Below are 23,535 nucleotides of genomic sequence, written 5' to 3' on the forward strand. Positions count from 1 at the left end.
CATCCATTTTATGAAATTGAAATCCCGTCCAGCTTTAAATTAAGGTCTGGTGACTGACTTGTGCAGTCTAAAATCTTCCACATTTTTCCCCCTGATGAAGTCCTTTGTTGTGTTGGCAGTGTGTTTCGGCTCACTGTCTCGCACCATTATGAAGCTCCTCCCACTAAGATTGGATGCATTTCTCTGTAAACTGGCAGACAGAATGTTTCTGTGGACTTCTTAATTCATGTCGTTACCATCATGAGTTACATCATCAAGAAAGATTAGTGAGCCTGTAGTGTTTTTCTCTCTTTCTCTCTCTCCACATCTCTCAATGTTTCTGTCATCAACTGCTGTTGTTTTCCTCGGCTGACCTGTGATGTCTGGTTGTTAGTACACCACTGGTTTCTTTATTTTTCAGGACATTCCAAATTGTTGTATCGGCCATGCCCAATGCTTGTGCACTGGCTCGTTTTGCTCTTTGTCTCAGTTTCAAAATAGCTTGCTTTTCTCCCATTGACAGCTCTCTGGTCGTCATGTTGGTTTCTTCTTTTTTTTATGACAAATGCAGTCTTCACAGGTGAAATCCAGAGCTTAAACCAAGAGCAGACATTTAGAACTATTAACTGCTTAAAGGAGAACTGAAGGCAAATTTTTCTCATCTCATCTCATTATCTCTCGCCGCTTTATCCTGTTCTACAGGGTCGCAGGCAAGCTGGAGCCTATCCCAGCTGACTACGGGCGAAAGGCGGGGTACACCCTGGACAAGTCGCCAGGTCATCACAGGGCTGACACATAGACACAGACAACCATTCACACTCACATTCACACCTACGGTCAATTTAGAGTCACCAGTTAACCTAACCTGCATGTCTTTGGACTGTGGGGGAAACCGGAGCACCCCCACGCGGACACAGGGAAAGCATGCAAACTCCGCACAGAAAGGCCCTTGCCGGCCACGGGGCTCGAACCCGGACCTTCTTGCTGTGAGGCGACAACGCTAACCACTACACCACTGTGCCGCCCTCTATTTATCTCATTTTATTAAATATAGGAATGGATTTTTGACAGCTATTTTGTCACTGCTATAGCAAGTGAGGAGTGTTTGAAATATGCTAAGTAATATATCAGTCCATATATCAAAGCAATGGCCGTAAACGAGATCCGCTGAGACCTGTGCGAGACATCATAGGACGGAAGTTAAACGTACAGCGGAAATCAAAGTGACCAACATCTGCCAACGTTGTCAAAAGACGTGCGTGCCCTCTTTCGAATGCTGACGGAATCAAGCGGGAAGTTTTGTTTGTTTTGATAGCAATCAGGAAAGTTTGAAAAAAGTAGGCAGTAATCGTCATTTAAACTCGTTTTCGTTTGGAAAACAGTTTTCAAAATGGCGGTGCGGACATGTCACGTTTCGAAATCTCGCACAAGTCTCGTGAAGATCGCGCGGATAAGCGACGCCTGCCGTGGACCAAACGAACTGAATTCAACACGGCTAAAAACCGAAGAGGCCGATTAGTATAATATTTAATTGCAATTAGTTGCCAATACGAGTCACGATATAAGGTTACTAAAACTAAAAACGTAATTGAATACCACGTTAATTAAGAAATAAAGCAAGTTTAAAAATGACTTCAGTTCTCTTTTAAACAATCAATCAATCTAAGAAAGCACAGCTGGGCAACAAGAAACACCTGTCAGTCAGACGTTCCAATATTTTTTGATCACTTGAAAACCCAAATGTCTTCAACTGTCAGCAAAAACAAAAGAATTGTCCTTGGAGGGTTTTTTGTACATTAAGACAGCGGGTCTATTTCTAATATTCAGATAACAAAACATCCAGGGGTGTGTACATAATATTCAGTGTTTCGGTGCAGAATGATAGAGCCGAATGGTGTTACTACCCTTGGTATTGCAAGCAGATACACCGTACTATGTAGGAGAGGTGTGTACCGTATGTACACAGCGTACATACATACACATGCGCACACACGTTTTTTTTTACTATTCTAAATTATTATGCTAGTTTGTACATGTTTTATGTATGCCTCTCTCTCTCCTTCCATCTCTGTCTTTTTCTCTCAGTCTCTCTTCCTCCCTCCAACTGCTTTAACATGCTTTTCACTCCGGGTCCCTAATGTGCCCAAAAAGCATGGAGGCCTAATCTAATTACAGTGTCAGTCAGTAGTCTTTATCCAAAAAAATGAAACTGCGTACATTTGCCAAACGAGAGAGAGAGAGAGAGAGAGAGAGAGAGAGAGAGAGAGAGAGAGTCAGAATCACCAAAGACAATCTTTCTAGCTAAAGGACATGTCTCATCCCTCTCTCTCATGTGAAGGTGCTGAAATGGTTCGGGCCTCCACAGTGCTTCATTACCTGGGCTAATTATAAAAGCAAATGAAATCAGCCCCGTGATACATTATTAATGCCCGCACCCCCATTAGGTCTCATTTGCAGTGTTTGCAACAATATGACATTTTCAAACTGTTTTCATGGCTGATTAGAAACGAGGAGGGCTGATAACAGGGTGGAGAGGGAAAGAGAGAGGTGGGGAGAGAGAGGAGAGAAACGAAAGGGTATAGAGAGTGAGGAAGAACGAAATGGAGAGAGCAAGAGAAAGAACAAGAAGGAACTTAAACAGAGTGGTGCGTTTTTGGCATCCAGAAAAAAACCTATGTTTTAAATCAGAAAGAATAAAAGGCGGGGGGGGGATAAACAGATGAGCAAGAGACAAAAGGCGAGTGGTTTACCCGTGCAATCCGTGACGCCATTTTAACTTGCAGAACACACAGAGGCGAGTGTTTTAAAAGCATGTAATGTCTGTGTGCATGCGTGTGATGGCATAAAACATGTATTTAGTTGCAGAGCTCGAAGCGAGGAATGTGTGGTGTGATAGGCAGCTCTCTACCCTCCTCCCTGTGAGTGCAGTGGCTAAGCAGCCATGAACAGAAATGGGCTCTCGCAGTGAGGAGGTTTCATAATTATTAGCTTTAGAGTCTTTTCACAAATATCCCTCGGGAGGCATGGGGTTAAAATTCCATTTGTAGGAAGTGTAGCATGACAGCAAGCATGGTCTCCCTGGAGACAGACGGCAGAGTGTGTGTGGCGCCAGTGTTTTTGTAAAGGATATTTGAAGTACGTAGCTGTGAATCGGGGATAGAATATACAAGAACGGTGCTTGCATGTGTATAAAAGTGCTCTGTTCAGCTACTGCACATTTTGACTTTGGCCTTCATGTGGGACACGTTCAAATGGCAGCAATTCACAGCAACTCACTTTATCAAACGGTCAGCATCAGTATATCATTTTCTAGGCCAGAGGTATTCAAACCCTGGGGTGTGACCCAAAGGCACGGATGATGGGCTGAGGTGAAAAATAAATGTTTAAAAGACGATCAGACGTGCCGATTTTTACATATTTTGCTTACGAGCTCCTCATCTCCGATATTAAATGAAGCCACGCCCTTTCCCCCCATTTCACAATAGCAATGCTTTGGATTTGATGATACATTTAAAATTAGTGGCCACTTTACTAGGCCGCTGCATGGTGGTACCGTTCCATTGATGAATGTAGTAATAGGGGGTGGAAAAACTGTGCAAAGCAACAGTTGTACAGTGTCTTGCAAAAGTATTCATCCCTCTTGGTGTCTGCACTTTTTTGTCGCATTACAAGCTGGAATTAAAATGGATTTTTTGAAGGGTTAGCACCATTTGATTTACACAACATGCCTACCACTTTAAAGGTGCAAATAGTTTTTATTATTGTTATTATTATTATTATTATTTTTTTTTTTTTTTTATTCTGACACAAACAATAATTAAGATGAAAAAACAGAAATCTGGAGTATGCATAGGTATTCAGCCCCCAAAGTTAATACTTTGTAGAGCCACCTTTTGCTGTAATTCCAGCTGCAAGTCTCTTGGGGTATGTCTCTATTAGCTTAGCACATCCAGCCACTGGGATTTTTGCCCATTCCTCAAGGCAAAACTGCTCCAACTCCTTCAAGTTAGATGGGTTGCGTTGGTGTACAGCAATCTTCAAGTTATGCCACAGATTCTCAATTGGATTGAAGTCTGGGCTTTGACGAGGCCATTCCAAGACATTTAAACATTTCCCTTTAAACCACTTCAGTGTAGCTTTAGCAGTATGTTTAGGGTCATTGTCCTGCTAGACCGTGAACCTTCATCCCAGTCTCAAACCTCTGGCCGACTCAAACAAGTTTTCCTCCAGAATTGCCCTGTATTTAGTGCCATCCATCTTTCCTTCAATCCTGACCAGCTTTCCTGTCCCTACAGATGAAAAATATCCCCACAGCATGATGCTGCCACCACCATGCTTCACTGTAGGAATGGTGTTCTCAGGGTGTTGGGTTTGCACCACATATGGCATTTCCCATGATGGCCAAAAAGTTCAATTTTAGTCTCATTTGACCAGAGAATCTTCTTCCATGTGTTTGGGGAGTCTGACACATGCTGTTGGGTAAACTCCAAATGTCTCATCTCATCTCATTATCTCTAGCCGCTTTATCCTGTTCTACAGGGTCACAGGCAAGCTGGAGCCTATCCCAGCTGACTACGGGCGAGAGGCGGGGTACACCCTGGACAAGTCGCCAGGTCATCACAGGGCTGACACATAGACACAGACAACCATTCACACTCACATTCACACCTACGGTCAATTTAGAGTCACCAGTTAACCTAACCTGCATGTCTTTGGACTGTGGGGGAAACCGGAGCACCCGGAGGAAACCCATGCAGACACGGGGAGAACATGCAAACTCTGCACAGAAAGGCCCTCGCCGGCCACGGGGCTCGAACCCGGACCTTCTTGCTGTGAGGCGACAGCGCTAACCACTACACCACCGTGCCGCCCAAACTCCAAATGTGATTTCTTTTTTTTTTTCCTTTAAGCAATGACTTTTTTCTGGCCACTCTTCCATAAAGCCGCACTCTGTGGAGTGTACAGCTTAAAGTGGTCCTATGGACAGATACTCCCATCTTTGCTGTGGATCTCTGCAGCTCCCTCAGCATTATCATAGGTGTCTTTGTTGCATCTCTGATTAATGCCCTCCTTGCCCGGTCTGTGAGTTTTGGTGGGCGACCTTCTCTTGTCAGGTTTGTAGTGGTGACATATTCTTTCCATTTTGCTATAATGGATTTAATGGTGCTCCCTGGGATATTCAAAGTTTGGGATATTTTTCATAGCCCAACCCTGATCTATACTTCTCCACAACTTTGTCTCTGACCTGTTTAGAGGCTCCTTGGTTTTCATGTTGCAGAGTCAGGTTCTTCCAGAACAGGTTGATTTATACAGACATCATGTGACAGATCATGTGAGGGGTTTCATATGAAAGGGGGTGAATACCTATACACACTCCACATTTCTGTTTTTTCATCTTAATTATTGTTTGTGTCACAATAAAACAACAATTTGCACCTTTAAAGTGGTCGGCATGTTGTGTAAATCAAATGATGAGAATCCCCCCCAAAATCCATTTTAATTCCAGCTTGTAATGCGACAAAACAGGACAAACACCAAGGGGGGATGAATACTTTTGCAAGGCACTGTATGAATGCATTAATTCAATTTAATTCTGTACCTGCAAACTGCTCTAATATAGTAGGTTTATCTGATAAAAGTCCAATGTGTGTAGCTATCTCCATGCATCCTATATAGGATTTTTTTTTTAACAAACCCTCAAGACACCCTCCTCTCCTATGACTTTATGAAGGGCACAAATTTAGTTAACATGTAAACTTTATCTTGTCTATGCAGTTCTTAAATGATGGAAGTGTCAAGCGCTTAGCTGTATAAATTAAAATAGGACTAGTTTGCATTATTTATGTTCATTTTTGATCAATATTTTAGTCATTTCCTACCATCTATGGGAGTCATAAGACTTGTGTACAAGTGTGCTTCAGCAGTGGAGAGTCAGTAAGACGTCTTGATAAAAAGCCAAATTTTAACGATAATATATATAATTATAGCTGTGTGCACAGTTTCTTTTTTCTTCACTGTGCCTCAACGAGTGAGCCTAACAAAATATGAGGCTTTATCACTATCACAGTCTGACACTAATTTATAGGATGGAAGTATCTAAATGCAGTCCATATGGCTACAAGACAGGGCTGGAAAGCAACAAATACAGGCACACTTACTGTAATGTTGTCCCGCCAGGAGTGCAATGTCTGGATCTGCTCCGCCTCTTTGGCCAGCCTCTGCAGAACATGAAAGTTAAAAGGTCAGGGGGTTAAAAGGTTTTATATATCTATATATACACACAGTGGGGCAAAAAAGTATTTAGTCAGTCACCAATTGTGCAAGTTTTCCCACTTAAAAAGATGAGAGAGGCCTGTAATTTTCATCATAGGTACACTTCAACTATGAGAGACAAAATGAGAAGAAAAAAAAATCCATAAAATCACATTGTCTGATTTTTAAAGAATTTATTTGCAAATTATGGTGGAAAACAAGTATTTGGTCAATAACAAAAGTTCATCTCAATACTTTGTTATATACCCTTTGTTGGCAATGACAGAGGTCAAACGTTTTCTGTAAGTCTTCACAAGGTTTTCACACACTGTTGCTGGTGTTTTGGCCCATTCCTCCATGCAGATCTCCTCTAGAGCAGTGATGTTTTGGGGCTGTCGCTGGGCAACACGGACTTTCAACTCCCTCCAAAGATTTTCTATGGGGTTGAGATCTGGAGACTGACTAGGCCACTCCAGGACCTTGAAATGCTTCTTACGAAGCCACTGTTTCGTTGCCCGGGCGGTGTGTTTGGGATCATTGTCATGCTGAAAGACCCAGCCACATTTCATCTTCAATGCCCTTGCTGATGGAAGGAGGTTTTCACTCAAAATCTCATAATACATGGCCCCATTCATTCTTTCCTTTACACGGATCAGTCGTCCTGGTCCCTTTGCAGAAAAACAGCCCCAAAGCATGATGTTTCCACCCATGATTCACAGTAGGTATGGTGTTCTTTGGATGCAACTCAGCATTCTTTCTCCTCCAAACACGACAAGTTGAGTTTTTACCAAAAAGTTCTATTTTGGTTTCATCTGACCATATGACATTCTCCCAATCCTCTTCTGGATCATACAAATGCTCTCTAGCAAACTTCAGACGGGCCTGGACATGTACTGGCTTAAGCAGGGGGACACGTCTGGCACTGCAGGATTTGAGTCCCTGGCGGCGTAGTGTGTTACTGATGGTAGCCTTTGTTACTTTGGTCCCAGCTCTCTGCAGGTCATTCACTAGGTCCCCCCGTGTGGTTCTGGGATTTTTGCTCACCGTTCTTGTGATCATTTTGACTCCACGGGGTGAGAGCTTGCATGGAGCCCCAGATCGAGGGAGATTATCAGTGGTCTTGTATGTCTTCCATTTTCTAATAATTGCTCCCACAGTTGATTTCTTCACACCAAGCTGCTTACCTATTGCAGATTCAGTCTTCCCAGCCTGGTGCAGGTCTACAATTTTGTTTCTGGTGTTCTTTGACAGCTCTTTGGTCTTGGCCATAGTGGAGTTTGGAGTGTGACTGTTTGAGGTTGTGGACAGGTGTCTTTTATACTGATATTCAACTGAGTTCAAACAGGTGCCATTAATACAGGTAACGAGTGGAGGACAGAGGAGCCTCTTAAAGAAGAAGTTACAGGTCTGTGAGAGCCAGAAATCTTGCTTGTTTGTAGGTGACCAAATACTTATTTTACCGAGGAATTCACCAATTAATTCATTAAAAATCCTACAAATGTGATTTCCTGGATTCTTTCCCCCCATTCTGCGTCTCATAGTTGAAGTGTACCTATAATGAAAATTACAGGCCTCTCTCATCTTTTTAAGTGGGAGAACTTGCACAATTGGTGGCTGACTAAATACTTTTTTGCCCCACTGTATATGTTTGTGTCCTTTTGCCGAGCTGGCTTTTCAGGGGAAAATGTGTAATAGAAAACTGTGCTCGCGAACATATATATTTTTTTAATCTAGAAGGCAATTCCAGAGGCATAACCAGAACATCAAGGACACAGTAGCTCATCTGGGTTGCCATCAAAACAACCATGACGACCAAAACATCAAACAGAACTGAAAATGTGACAATGTGAGAGAGGACCAACTTCCACAACAAATTGTTTACAACAGGAAAATCAACAAAGGGCTAAATTTTGTTCCCCGAAGGAAGATCTACCCAAACTGTCGATCAGACCTGAAATCGGATGAGAAATGAGAGAGGAGATACCATTCCTGTCAGAAGAAAATTTGTTAAGTTGACCTAATTACCAATTTGATCGCAAAAAATTGACAATACAATGACCAAGTCTTGTGCAGAAGGTCTAGTTCTTTCAAACAAAACAATCAGGGGTGGGTTCTAGGATGCTTTTAGAAAACTCGGTACGGAACTGATACCCATTGAGAACTGAGGGAGGAGACACGATTTAACTGAAAATAAACAAAGTTGTAATTGTTTACAACAAGAAAATCAACAAATAAACGACCACATTTTGTTCCTCATGGGAAGATCTACCCAAGACATCGATCAGAACTGAAATCGGATGAGAAATGAATGAGGGCATACGATTCTGGTGAAAAGTCCGAAAACTTGTTAAGGTGACCTAATTAGCAGTTCGTTAGCAAAAATTTGACAATACAATGACCAAGTGTTGTGCAGAAGGACTAGTTCTTTTAAACAAAACAATCAGAACTGAAATCCACTGAGAACAGGGGGCGGAAATATGATTTAACTGAAAATAAACAACGTTGTAAACAAATTGTTTACAGCAAGAAAAATCAACAAGCAAATGACCAAGTTTTGTTCCTCAAGGGAGGATCTACCCAAAACATCAATCAGAACTGGAATCGGATGAGAAAAGAGAAAGGAGGTCGCTGATTCTTGGGATTTTGGATAAAACAGGTTTTAATTTTGAAAATAAAAAGTTACTTAAATTACAAAATCTAAAGGTATATCATTATAGGACAAGGCCTTGGCTGTTCAGCAATGTACCAGTGCAAGCTCCTCATTTTGTATTTTTTTCATACAATAGGCATTTTTTCAGCTATTACTTTGTTTTTGTCAACACCGTCAGACACAATAAAAAGCAAATTATTTTGTATATATTTGGTCTAATATGTATTTAGAGTTTTGAAATCATTATCTGGCATTCTTAGCACACATATACACTGTTACAAGTTGAATATTCACTTTTATTCGATTTTTATACAGTTTCACGTGGACTCCTTTAAAGATCTAATATTATACAATATTTACTTTCAGCCTAAGGAGACAAAGTAATGTTTTTTTTATTTAACAAACTTATTTTTGCATTAAAAGAGACTATTACTTTCATAACTCAACAGCACTGAAAAAACATGTTGTAAGCATATTCATTTAAAACAAATAAAACTCCCTCTGACGGTGGTGACAGTGGCCTCATTACAACATATAATTCAAAATTTCAATTCCAAAATCAATGGCTTTTGCTTAACAACTTTATTTAACTATTTGGTCCAAAAAAATAACAATCCTGAGCAATGTAAAAACATTTTTTCAAGGAATATAGGCCTAAGGTACAATTAAGCAATATCATTTTTAAAAGTACTCCATCCCCATATCATCAAATATCAAATCATCATAGTAAGAAATAATGTTATTACCAGTGGGAATAATGTACAATGCATCACTAACATCTTAAACTGTAATCAAAGTTGAGTGTAATGACTATGAAATTGAAGGAGATGTTATGAATGTTGGATTTGGTTAAAGGTCATTCCATTTCCATTTGGCTTTAGTCATTGGAGAAGGGACACTGTATACTATGTGCTATATACGGTAGGTAGGTAGTAGGTGCCCTATGTGCATCCCAAATGACATAAGCCAAATGAACATGCCATAATAGTGAATTGAGAGAGAGAGAGAGAGAGAGAGAGAGAGAGGAAAGGCACACTACATCCCCTAAGGGTTGGACAATAGGAAAGAAATATAGAAGGAATTACATAAATGTAAATATAAAAGAGGTTAATGAAACATCACATGTCATACTGGTATTTATTGTGATCAACAGTTATGTTCTAGCCTCCATTGAGGGCCATTTGGAGGTTTTTGTCACCACCGTCAGACAGAAAACCTGACGGTGGTGACGTCTGACGGTGGTGACAAAAACCTACTCTTTCACATAATATGCAGGAGTTGTTCACATTAGCCATCTTGTTTTCCCTCTGTTGCTAGCTACTTCAGACCTCTTCTTAAAAAGTATACATTTATGTCATAATATTTTTTATACAAAAGTGACGGGGGCGGCACGGTGGTGTAGTGGTTAGCGCTGTTGCCTCACAGCAACAAGGTCTGGGTTCGAGCCCTGTGGCCGGCGAGGGCCTTTCTGTGTGGAGTTTGCATGTTCTCCCCGTGTCCGCGTGGGTTTCCTCCGGGTGCTCCGGTTTCCCCCACAGTCCAAAGACATGCAGGTTAGGTTAACTGGTGACTCTAAATTGACCGTAGGTGTGAATGTGAGTGTGAATGGTTGTCTGTGTCTATGTGTCAGCCCTGTGATGACCTGGCGACTTGTCCAGGGTGTACTTTGCCTTTCACCCGTAGTCAGCTGGGATAGGCTCCAGCTTGCCTGCGACCCTGTAGAAGGATAAAGCGGCTAGAGATAATGAGATGAGATGAGATGAGACAAAAGTGACGGTGTTGACATGCTATGGTTGTAACTGTAGCAGTGTCCAAAAATATGAACAAGTTTAAGAGAAAATACCAAACTTACAGGAGCTTGAGTAATCTGGAAGCATGCAGTAGAGCTGAAGGTTTGAAAAGAGGGTCCTCGGGAATATAGTTGACCTTGTAGTTGCCTGATTTTATTGCTTTTTGTAAATATCTGACGGTGGTGACGAATACGTGGGACACATTTTGAGCAACCACAAAATAATAGTAAACATTGTTCAAAACTCACTGTTTGCAGTTTTAAATACATATAACAATGTATTCTTTCATGTAGTAAAGGTATTATTCAATTAAATTATTACTTTTTGTTTTTTTTTAATCAAGTTGAAATGATTAGCTCCTACCCGAGGACAACTGATTTTGTAGGCAGTGGCCAGCATATAATCATTAAATTAATAAAAAATAAAAACAATCCTATAAAAGAACCTTACATATGTGCAAAGGACCCCCTGATTATAACTTTTTTTTAAATTTCTTTATGACAATGTTATTAATTTCCAACAGACTTAGCACTTTTCTTAGTGGGACATGTTTTTGCCAAAGTTTCAAGAATCAGTGACATACAATTCTAGTGAGAGGTCTGGGAAATTTGTTAATTTGGCCTAATTAATAACTCGTTTGCAAAAAAATTGACAAAACGACCACGTTTTGTGCGGAGTGATGAGTTATTTTAAACAAAACAATCAGAACGGAGGGCGGCACGGTGGTGTAGTGGTTAGCGCTGTCGCCTCACAGCAAGAAGGTCCGGGTTTGAGCCCCGTGGCCGGCGAGGGCCTTTCTGCGTGGAGTTTGCATGTTCTCCCCGTGTCCGCGTGGGTTTCCTCCGGGTGCTCCGGTTTCCCCCACAGTCCAAAGACATGCAGGTTAGGTTAACTGGTGACTCTAAATTGACCGTAGGTGTGAATGTGAGTGGTTGTCTGTGTCTATGTGTCAGCCCTGCGATGACCTGGCGACTTGTCCAGGGTGTACCCTGCCTTTCGCCCGTAGTCAGCTGGGATAGGCTCCAGCTTGCCTGCGACCCTGTAGAACAGGATAAAGCAGCTAGAGATAATGAGATGAGAGATGAATCAGAACGGAAATCCATAGAGAATTGACAGAGGAGAATACGGTATGATTTAACTGGGGTGGGTTTCCCAAAAGCCTCTTAACGATAAGAGCATCTTAAGTAGGAGAGAGAGTGTTCATTGTGCTGCTCGCTCTACCATTTAATCATGATCTTTGTGCTACGATGCTTTTGGGAAACTCGGGCCTGAATTGTGGACGATGGATGGACAACAGATGACGGATGCCACGCCATGGCAATAGCTCATCGGCCTTACGGCCAGATGAGCTAATAAAGAAGCCAAGGCTGCAGTTCAAAATACATTAGTGGAAGCCTTATAAAAAAAAGAAAAGAAAAAAGGAAGTGTATGTAGGGACTCTAGTGTGTAATTGAGAATTTCAAAGTAATTAAATAGTCAACACATTGCTAAAAGACTAATAAACAATAGCATAATGTGATCCTAGGCCTACGGATAATAACTAGTTCCTGACAGATTATTTTCGAAACTAATTGTTTCCTGGTTCTGCAGAGCTCAGAGACTGTACATGAGATAGCAGTGTTTAAGAAGCCTGGATCACAGGGCAGACCGTGGCCACACTTCCCAAAGCAAAGGCGACAATTTAGGCAAGGACTGCTGGTAATAGTTACTGTTCTGTTTATATTTCAGCAAAACCTAAGTATAAAATCAATCAACATGTCTTTTGTAAACATGATGGCTTGCTTCTTAAACGGCGTTCCCAGTGAGGTTTCCAGGTTGGAATACTTCGAAAAGTCTGTCCGAATGACATAGCTTGAAGATTACAACAATTTCAAGTCACTATAAATCACTCTGAATATGTTTTCACTTGCTGGCTGACTAGCGAAAGTAGGACATTTATGATGTACAATATTTTCAGAATCCATACTGGGATTTACAGCGGATATAAAAAGTGTACACACCCCGTTAAAATGATAGGTTTTTCTGATGTAAAAAAAATGAGACCACGATAAATCATTTAAAAACTTTTCCCACCTTTAATGTGAACTATAACCTGTATGATTCAATTAAAAAACAAATAAATCTGTTTAGGGGAAAAACATAAAAAATAAAAAATGTACAATAAGCTGGTTGCATAAATGTGCACACCCTTAAACTAATACTTTGTTGAAGCATCTTTTGATTTCATTACAGCATTCAGTCTTTTTGGGTTCACACCTGCCATCAATTAAAATGACTCTGATTAACCCCAAATAAAGTTCAGACATTTACTCCGTTGCATCCTCCAGCAAAAGTCAGCGTTCACAGAGAGCTTACAAAGCATCAGAGGGAGCTCATTGTTGAAAGGTATCAGTCAGGAGAAGGGGACAAAAACATTTCCACGGCATTAGATATACCATGGAGCACAGTGAAGACCGTCATCAAGAAGTGGAGAAAATATGGGACAACAGTGACATTACCGAGAACTGGACATCCCTCCAAAATTGATGAAAAGACAAGATGAAAACTGGTCAGGGAGGCTGCCAAGAGGCCGACAGCAACACTGAAGGAGCTGCAGGGATTTCTGGCAAGTACTGGTTGTGTACTACATGTGACAACAATCTCCCGTATTCTCCATCTGTCTGGACTATGAGGCAGGGTCAAAGAAAAACATCCAGACCCGGCTAAATTTTTCAAAAAATATATCAACTCTCCAAAAGGCATGTGGAAAAATGTGTTATGGTCTGATGAAACCAAGGTTGAACTTTTTGGCCACAATTCCAAAAGGTATGCTTGGTGCAAAAACAACACGGCACATCACCAAAAGAACACCATACCCACGGTGAAGCATGGTGGTGGCAGCATCATCTTTTGGGGTTGTTTTTCTTCAGCTGGAACAGGGGCTTTAGTCAAGGTGGAGGGAATTATGAACAGTTCTAAATACCAGTCAATTTTGGCCCAAAATCTTCAGGTGTCTGCTAGAAAGCTGAAGATGAATTTCATCTTTCAGCACGACAATGACCCCAAAAAAGTTTTGAAATGGCCCAGCCAGAGCCCAGACCTAAATCCAATTGAAAATCTGTGGGGTGACCTGAAGAGGGCTGTGCACAAGAGATGCCCTCGCAATCTGACAGATTTGGAGCGCTTTTACAAGGAAGAGTGAGCAAATATTACCAAGTCTAGATGTGGCAGGCTGATAGACTCCGACCCAAAAAGACTGAATGCTGTAATTAAATCAAAAGGTGCTTCAAAACAAAGTATTAGTTTAAGGGTGTGCATACTTATGCAACCAGCTTATTGTATGGTGTTTTTTTTTTTTTTTATGTTTTTCTCCCTAACAGATTTGTTTGTTTTTTAATTGAATTGTACAGGTTATAGGTCACATTAAAGGTGGGAAAAGTTTTGAAATGATTTATCATGGTCTCATTCTTTTTACATCAGAAAAACCTATCATTTTAATGGGGTGTGTACACTTTTTATATCCACTGTATGTCCTATGTATGCATGGAAATGCAACACTGAGAGAAAATCATGAATTATTTCTCAATGCTAATTGTAAGAGATGTAATATTGCAATACTACAGAACACTGCACTGCGAGCTGGCCTAGTGGTTAGTGTGTCCGCCTCTCGACCGGGAGATCGCGAGCTCTACTTGCAGTCGGGTCATAACAAAGACCATAATAAAAATGGTACCTACTACCATCTGGCAAGGCACGCTGCAATACAGATGCGAGTGGGGAAGTCAAACTCTCGCGGTTACCAGAGGACTAGCCCCCCCACTGTAACCCTAGCTGTACGAGTGAGAGGCCGCGGGCTATCGAAACAGAGACTGGCGCCGCACCCATACACTCTGCTGACCCACGATTGCACACCAACATCCAGCTCCAATCCCTTCATTAAGTTTGCGGATGACATGACTGTGGTGGGTCTCATCAACAATGGCGATGAGACAATCTACAGGAGTGAGATGAGCCGCTTGGCCATGTGGTGCAAGGACAACAATCTCCGCCTGAACGTGGAGAAGACGAAGGAGATTGTTGTGGACTTCAGGAGAGCGCACACCCAGCATGCTCCACTATCTATCGATGGTGCTGCAGTGGAGAGGGTGAGCAGCACCAAGTTTCTGGGTGTGCACATCTCTGAAGACCTGTCCTGGAGCAACAACACCACATCACTGGCCAAAAAAGCCCAACAGCGTCTGCACTTCCTCCGCAAACTGAGGAGAGCAAGAGTCCCGGCCCCCATCATGCACACATTCTACAGAGGCACCATCGAGAACATCCTGACCAGCTGCATCACCGTGTGGTACGGCGCCTGCACCGTGTCCTGCTGCAAGACTCTGCAGCGCATCGTGAGAGCAGCTGAGAGGATCATTGGTGTCTCTCTCCCCTCTCTAATGGATATTTATAACTCCCGCCTCACCCGCAAAGCCATCAGGATTGCAGGTGACCCCACCCACCCATCTCACAGCCTCTTCAGCCTGCTGCCGTCGGGGAGGAGACTGCGGAGTCTCCGGGCCAAAACCAGCAGGCTCAAGAACAGTTTCTTTCACCAGGCGGTCAGGAGGCTCAACTCCCTCCCTGTTCTGCCTCTCCCCCCGATTCTGCTCGCACTCCCCCCTGCCCCCCCTTCAGCAACTGATGTGTCACCCTCACAGTCCCCCCCCCCCCAACACACACACACACACACACACACACACACACACACACACACACACACACATACATACTCTCAACGTTCATTAACACTCTGAACTCCGGGACTGCACATTTCACTTTACCTCGCTCATTTGCACTATTCCGCACTACCTCATCTTAACAGCCATTAGTTTTATTGTTTATACTGCTTATTTCATGTTTACCTGCTATACCTCAAGTGCCCTTGACTGTTTATTTGCACCAATTTACGTGTGTGTGTGTGTGTGTGTGTGTGAGTGTTTAGTCTATGTCTAGTTCTTATCTAGAGTGCTTAAATTGTTTGTTTTTTTCAATTATTCTATTTTTATTTATTGCATTGCTTGTTTGCACCGTGGGTCAGAGAGGACTGATATTTCATCTGTGCTGTATGTCGAGCATGTATAGCATATTTGACAAGAAAGTTGACTTGACTTGACTTAAAGAGTTGGTTAGTACTGGGACAGGAGACTGCCTGGGAACACCAGATCCTGGCTTGAGAGGGACTTTGACAGAACACTACAAATGCCTGATTAATAACATGTGACATTAGTAGTTTAATGCAAGAAATACCATGCTCTACATGTTTATCTGAAATAATCCAAGCTATGGATCAAGCTTTGTGCTGCACCTACATATATTATAAGTCATATCATTTCTCAGGAAAAATAAAAGTTTCAGGAAAAATGATTGAATAGTTAGAATTACTACAGAATAACTATTACTTTATATTCTACTATTATGACTAGTATAGGGTGGCACGGTGGTGTAGTGGTTAGCGCTGTCGCCTCACAGCAAGAAGGTCCTGGGTTCGAGCCCAGCGGCTGGCGAGGGCCTTTCTGTGTGGAGTTTGCATGTTCTCCCCGTGTCTGCGTGGGTTTCCTCCGGGTGCTCCGGTTTCCCCCACAGTCCAAAGACATGCAGGTTAGGTTAACTGGTGACTCTAAATTGACCGTAGGTGTGAGTGTGAATGGTTGTCTGTGTCTATGTGTCAGCCCTGTGATGACCTGGCGACTTGTCCAGGGTGTACCCCGCCTTTTGCCCGTAGTCAGCTGGGATAGGCTCCAGCTTGCCTGCGACCCTGTAGAACAGGATGAAGCGGCTACAGATAATGGATGGATGGATGGATGGATGGATAACTAGTATAACTGTCTGCACTCAGTGTACAAGGTATATTGTTCTTAACCATTAGGTGACAATGGGTATACCTAACAACCTGTGTTCTCTCTCTCTTTCTGTTACTGAGATACGTCAATCCTGAGATACCAGTGATGCTGGCCTGCCTGATCCATCCCGATGCCCTACTTCTAGCTGGAGTCTCATCACTTCGCTCCTGTCGAGGATGGCCCCATACGGACAGTCGAAAGATACACTTCGAAGATGGCTCTAGACACTTACAGTTTTGCTCCTTTGTCTGAGGACTACAACTGCCATAACTTTCGGACTGCAGTTATCATGAACAGTTTTGCACTCAAGTCTCTATCAATGAGCAGTTGATAACTTCAACAAAACAGACTTCATGTTAAAACTATAATGAAGTTCCCGGTTACACAGTTGTACTGTCTCTGTGTCCGAAATCACTCACTACTCACTATATAGTGGACTACATAGAGAGTTCACCATTTTGTAGTGTTGTCCGAGTGTATAGTGAGAATTATTACACCCTATATAGTGGACACACAGTATCCCACAATGCACCGTGAAAAGTCGTGTACAACCAATGGTCACTAGCCAAGCAATATATCCCATCATGCATTGCAGTCGCGCTGAAAGGGGGAAAAAAAAGTGTGTTGGGGTGAATGGACGGAGGAAGAAAACACATTATAAACGGACATTCGAGTACAATTAAAAATAGTAAGAGAATAGACAGATAAAATAGAAATAGACAGATAAAATACAGGAATAAAAGCTCCAGTGCAGAGTGAGGAATTAATCAAAGGCCTCAAATTTGATTTAATAAAAGGTAAAGAAGAAAGTATTCAGCCTTGATTTAAAAGAACTGAAAGATGCAGGTACTTTGTATTTATTATGGTGATGATACACGGGGCAACTTTTTGGGCAATGTTGCCGAGCAATGTTGCTGGCAACGGGCAACTAGGTGAGACACAGGGCAACTTTTCAGGGCAACTAACAATGGGCAACAACAGTTAGCAACGGCAGTTTACAGTTAGCTAAAAAAAAAGAAACAATGTTGCCCAATCTCAATAGAAAAGAGTCAAAACGCAATTGCCCAGCAACATTGCTCGGCAAGATTGCCCAAAAAGTTGCCCCGTGTATCATCACCCTTAATGTGGGAAATACACTCAGTATAATATGGATTTATCACAGAAATACACGCATGTATTTATTATTTTGAAAACCCACCAGCCGACTGATCTGGCACATTTTAATTGTGTGACAGTAATGACGTAAATAACGGCGTGGCGGAGTAGTGTCCCAAAGTATTTTTTTCATTTTACCAATGAGCTAACTATACAGTCCGCTATATAGAATTCCCTAGATAGTGAGTAGGGAGTAGTGAATGAGTGAGTGATTTCGGACACAGCCTTTGTGACTATATAGGACGCAGTTATAGAAGCGAGTTATTTATAATCACACTATCTGTTATCACCCAAATGAGGATGGGTTCCCTTTTGAGTCTGGTTCCTCTCAAGGTTTCTTCCTCGTGGCGTCTGAGGGAGTTTTTCTTTGCCACCATCGCCTCAGGCTTGGTCATCAGGAATAAACGAATTTATTAGGGATACAATTAACTCATATGTTTAAAGTCTTAAATTTTCTGTAAAACTGCTTAACGACAATGTCTGTTGTTAAAAGCGCGATACAAATAAACTGACTTGACTATTCATACTATGTCCACTTCCACTTCAGCTCCCCTTTTCCAGTTTCAAAATAAGTTCCACCTTCACCTAGTTCTGTCCTTAGCGTCATTTTCAAATATCAAAAAAGGATACATAAGACGTACAGTATGTCGACATTATGCTTGTGTCAAATAATGATTTAATCTTCTCGACACGATTTTCCACAATATTCCGTAACATTTACTTCGATTATATGATATCACCTAACCATTTATCTTTACGCATTTTGCATAGCACCTCTACAGTTTAACACTGGAGTATGCTAGTATAAGTTATCACTCAACACGCCAAAAGCGCTGTCTTCTTTTTTCCCCTAAAGCTACGGTGACGCTACAGCTCGCGATGCTTTGCGATGGATTATTGATGAAAACGAGGCGTTTTGGTGGCGATGCATGACGATATACCCGTGAGCTAAAAGTTGTGGCCACACAGCAGGTGCACACTTGACTGTCACACCTTTGCGCACTTGAGTCTGGCGCAGCTCGAGTGGCCGCGCTCGCTCACAGAGCACGTTGTGTGTGCTTTTGGGACCCAGTCATTACGGGAAACACCTGATGCTGATTTGAGTGCAATCAAATTTGAGCGCATATAAGGACGCTGTATTCACAGAGGCTTTGCAAAGTAATGTTATTATCACTGTCACGTTTGTTTCTAGCCGTGTTTATGACTCTGGTTAAATACTCTGCTTTAAGTTTCGCCTTTGGTTTCGTTTGTGCTTTGCTACTCTGACCTTGCCTCACGTTTCACTTTTGTAAGTATCATGCCTGCTAATAAACACTCTTCTTGCACTTACATCTGTCTACCGCCGCATACCTGACAGAATACTTCACAGTCTCTGTGAAAACAGTGTCCTTATATGCGTGTGCTGATTGCGCTCAAATCAGCATCAGGTGTTTCCCATAATGACTGGGTCCCAACACGTACTGAAGGATCCCTGAATGTAAATGCACTTCTCAAGTCTCAGCCAAGGTTAGGCTCTGCCTCGCTGCTGTGTTGATGAGGCTCCCGTGAGCATCAGGGACATGGATTCAAGACAAATACATCTCGAGAGGCTTGACGAAGGTTCCCGGGAAATATTCCCAAACCCATCTGCGAGTATCTGCCACTTAGTTTGCCGATGAAAACATCACCACCAAATTTTTCGCAACATTTTTGGCCACTCACAAGGTGAAGACACACCAAAAAACAACTCATGAAGCTAGGAGAACAATTGCCATGCATTACATGATCGGTGGCGATGCTACCAATTTTTCATCGCCAAGTATTCACAAACCCATCACAAGCTGTAGTGTGACCAGGGCCTGAACAAAACAGCACGCGAGACAATCGACATGGAACAATTTGCGCAGGCATTTTGAACTGTCCAATATTAACTGACACCGCCTGGAAGCCCCGCCCCCTCCCCATCCTACATGCTTTTGACTTGACTCAATTAGACAACGGATTTGTAAAAGGATATCAATTTTGTCAGCGCATCACTGTGAAACCACTTAAAAAATCCACCACCCCGCTGAGTTTCCACGACTGCTGCTGCTCTCATGATGTTCCCCACCGCACACCTGATGTTATTATTCTACCCTCCTTTCCTCTCCTTAAACAATGGAAATACTAGAAACGCTCATTTTCCTGGATTTATTTTTTTTCTGTTGCGTTCCATACTGGATATCCATAAATTGTTTATTATGTTTTTTTAAATAGCAAATGGAGTATCAACACATTATCCATTATATAATGTCATTTCATCGTGTTGTATGTCCAAATCTTGACTTTTCTGTTCGTTTTCCTTTATTTTATGGTTTTTGTTTTTTTTGTGATGAAAAATAGGTGTGAACAAACTAATGTAAAATGTTTCAACCCATCCAAGAAAAGCACTCCAGTCTGCAATAACACTAAATCTCTTTAAATCAAGAGGTTTGTTTTTCTCTTATGTTTCCTTCATAACCCTCACAGCAAGAGCGTCTGGGTTATGTCCAGACTCAACCCACTCACACCTGCCCTCTTGTCATCTACCTGGAAGAGTGCAGGACGCCAACTCCCACACACAATCACACGCTCAAACATGACGTCCTGTGCTCCTGTCCTCGCAGCCTTTTCCTTATGCTCACTAAACGACCAGCAGCACAAAACTAACACTTGTAGACCAAGGGGACATTTAAATGAGGCCTTCACGATGCCAATTACATATGCAAAGTTGTATACAGGAGTTTCGTCTGGGCTTTAAATGCTGTCCAGCATGTCGGTTCTGCATCAATATATTTCAGAGTATTATCATAATAGCAAGCGTTCAGGCGAGCAGGGCTAATTTAAGGGCAGCTATGTGTAATGATGTGGCCATTAGGAGTAATGCGCATTTCAAATGACACTGTGCTCCCATGGGCCAATTCCAGCTGGATTAAAACCACACTGCCAACACATGAGATTGTTTTCAACAAACCTAAGGGCATTGATCATGCATTTTTAGTACATCATCAACAGCTTCATCTCATCTCATTATCTCTAGCCACTTTATCCTGTTCTACAGGGTCGCAGGCAAGCTGGAGCCTATCCCAGCTGACTACGGGTGAAAGGCGGGGTACACCCTGGACAAGTCGCCAGGTCATCACAGGGCTGACACATAGACACAGACAACCATTCACACTCACAGTCACACCTACGGTCAATTTAGAGTCACCAGTTAACCTAACCTGCATGCCTTTGGACTGTGGGGGAAACCGGAGCACCCGGAGGAAACCCACACGGACACAGGGAGAACATGCAAACTCCGCACAGAAAGGCCCTCGTCAGCCGCTGGGCTCGAACCCAGGACCTTCTTGCTGTGAGGCGACAGTGCTAACCACTACACCACCATGCCGCCCTCATCAACAGCTTATAAAAATAATTCTCAGCCTATTGAGCCTGTTTGGTGCTGATCTACTCAATCAAACTCTTATCCGTCAAAGCTCAACACTGAATATATGATACAATCAGTGTCTAAAGTGCTTAAATATAACAACACTGACTGGTCAGAGGTATTACACAGTCAAAATAATGAGGCAAAACGACTTCCAGTGGACCAAAACTGCTTAATATAGCTCAAATATATTGGACTAGTTTGTAAATCACTCCATATTCGGGGTTACATAAACTAGTCAACTAATACAGCAAGGAAGACAAAATGAACCTATTATACAGAAAACTGTACATTGTTTAAGACTATGTTGGGAATAGGCTTTTTAGAATGCTATTACTGTGATATCATTTCATACTACAGTGTTTTGCAAAAGTATTCATCCTCCTTGGTGTTTGTTTTGTCACATTACAAGCTGGAATTAAAATGGATTTTTGGAGGGTTAGCACCATCTGATTTACACAATATGCCTACCACTTTAGAGGTGTATTTTTTTTTTTATTGTGACACAAACAATAATTAAGATGTAAAAAAACAGAAATCTAGAGTGTGCATAAGTATTCACCCCCTTTCGTATGAAACCCTTAAATAAGAGCTGGTCCAACCAATTCACTTCATAAGTCACATAATTAGGGCGGCACGGTGGTGTAGTGGTTAGCGCTGTCGCCTCACAGCAAGAAGGTCCGGGTTCGAGCCCCGTGGCCGGCGAGGGCCTTTCTGTGCGGAGTTTGCATGTTCTCCCCGTGTCTGCGTGAGTTTCCTCCAGGTGCTCCAGTTTCCCCCACAGTCCAAAGACATGCAGGTTAGGTTAACTGGTGACTCTAAATTGACCGTAGGTGTGAATGTGAGTGTGAATGGTTGTCTGTGTCTATGTGTCAGCCCTGTGATGACCTGGCGACTTGTCCAGGGTGTACCCCGCCTTTCACCCGTAGTCAGCTGGGATAGGCTCCAGCTTGCCTGCAACCCTGTAGAACAGGATAAAGCGGCTAGAGATAATGAGATGAGTCACATAATTAGTTGATTAAGATCCACCTGTGTGCAATCAAAGTGTCACATGATCTGTCACATGATGTCTGTATAAATCAACCTGTTCTGGAAGGACCCTGACTCTGCAACACTACTAAGCAAGCAACATGAAAACCAAGGAGCCTCCAAACAGGTCAGAGACAAAGTTGTGGAGAAGTATAGATCAGGGTTGGGTTATAAAAAATATCTCAAACTGTGAATATCCCACAGAGCACCATTAAATCCATTATAGCAAAATGGAAAGAATATGGCACCACTACAAACCTGACAAGAGAAGGCCGCCCACCAAAACTCACAGACCGGGCAAGGAGGGCATTAATCAGAGATGCAACAAAGACACCAAAGATAACACTGAAGGAGCTGCAAAGATCCACAGTGGAGATGGGAGTATCTGTCCATAGGACCACTTTAAGCCGTACACTCCACAGAGTGGGGCTTTATGGAAGAGTGGCCAGAAAAAAGTCATTGCTTAAAGAAAACACGTTTGGAGTTTACCTAACAGCATGTGGCAGACTCCCCAAATACATGGAAGAAGATTCTCTGGTCAAATTAGACAAAAATTGATCTTTTTGGCCATCATGAAAAATGTCATGTGTGGCACAAACCCAACACTCTGAGAACACCATCACTACAGTGAAGCATGGTGGTGGCAGCATCATGCTGTGGGGATGTTTTTCATCTGCAGGGACAGAAAAGCTGGTCAAGACTCAAGGAAAGATGGATGGCACTAAATACAGGGCAATTCTGGAGGAAAACCTGTTTAAGTTAGCTAGAGGTTTGAGACTGGGATGAAGGGTCACAGTCCAGCAGGATGATGATCCTAAACATACTGCTAAAGCTACACTGGAGTGGTTTAAAGGGAAACATTTGAATGTCTTGGAATGGCCTAATCAAAGCCCAGACCTCAATCCAATTGAGAATCTGTGGCATAACTTGAAGATTGCTGTACACCAACACAACCCATCTAACTTGAAAGAGTTGGAGCAGTTTTGCCTTGAGGAATGGGCAAAGATCCCAGTGGCTAGATGTGCTAAGCTAATGGAGACATACCCCAAGAGACTTGCAGCTGGAATTGTAACAAAAGGTGGCTCTACAAAGTATTGACTTTGGGGGGGGGGGTGAATACCTATGCACACTCCAGATTTCTGTTTTTCCATCTTAATTATTGTTTGTGTCGCAATAAATCAACAATTTTCACCTTTAAAGTGGTCGGCATGTTGTGCAAATCAAATGGTGCTAACCCTCCAAAAATCCATTTTAATTCCAGCTTGTAATGCAACAAAACAGGACATACACCAAGGGGGATGAATACTTTTGCAAGGCACTGTACATTTGGACAGCACTACAAAATGGCGAATTCACTATATAGCCCACTATATAGTGAGTAGTGAGTGATTTCGG

At 42.3% G+C, this 23,535-nt stretch overlaps 1 protein-coding gene across 1 annotated transcript in view; it reads right to left on the reverse strand.

Annotated features, from left to right (window-relative positions):
• cacna2d2a (calcium channel, voltage-dependent, alpha 2/delta subunit 2a) overlaps positions 1–23,535 on the reverse strand; it is a 697,573-nt gene that overhangs the window by 353,143 nt on the left and 320,895 nt on the right. Inside the window, exon 4 of the mRNA XM_060919306.1 lies at positions 6,138–6,197. Within this exon, the coding sequence (XP_060775289.1) occupies positions 6,138–6,197 (60 nt within the window). The remainder of the gene's footprint in view (positions 1–6,137; positions 6,198–23,535) is intronic.

The sequence above is a fragment of the Neoarius graeffei genome, chromosome 4 (assembly GCF_027579695.1).
Source record: "Neoarius graeffei isolate fNeoGra1 chromosome 4, fNeoGra1.pri, whole genome shotgun sequence".
NCBI lineage: Eukaryota > Metazoa > Chordata > Actinopteri > Siluriformes > Ariidae > Neoarius > Neoarius graeffei.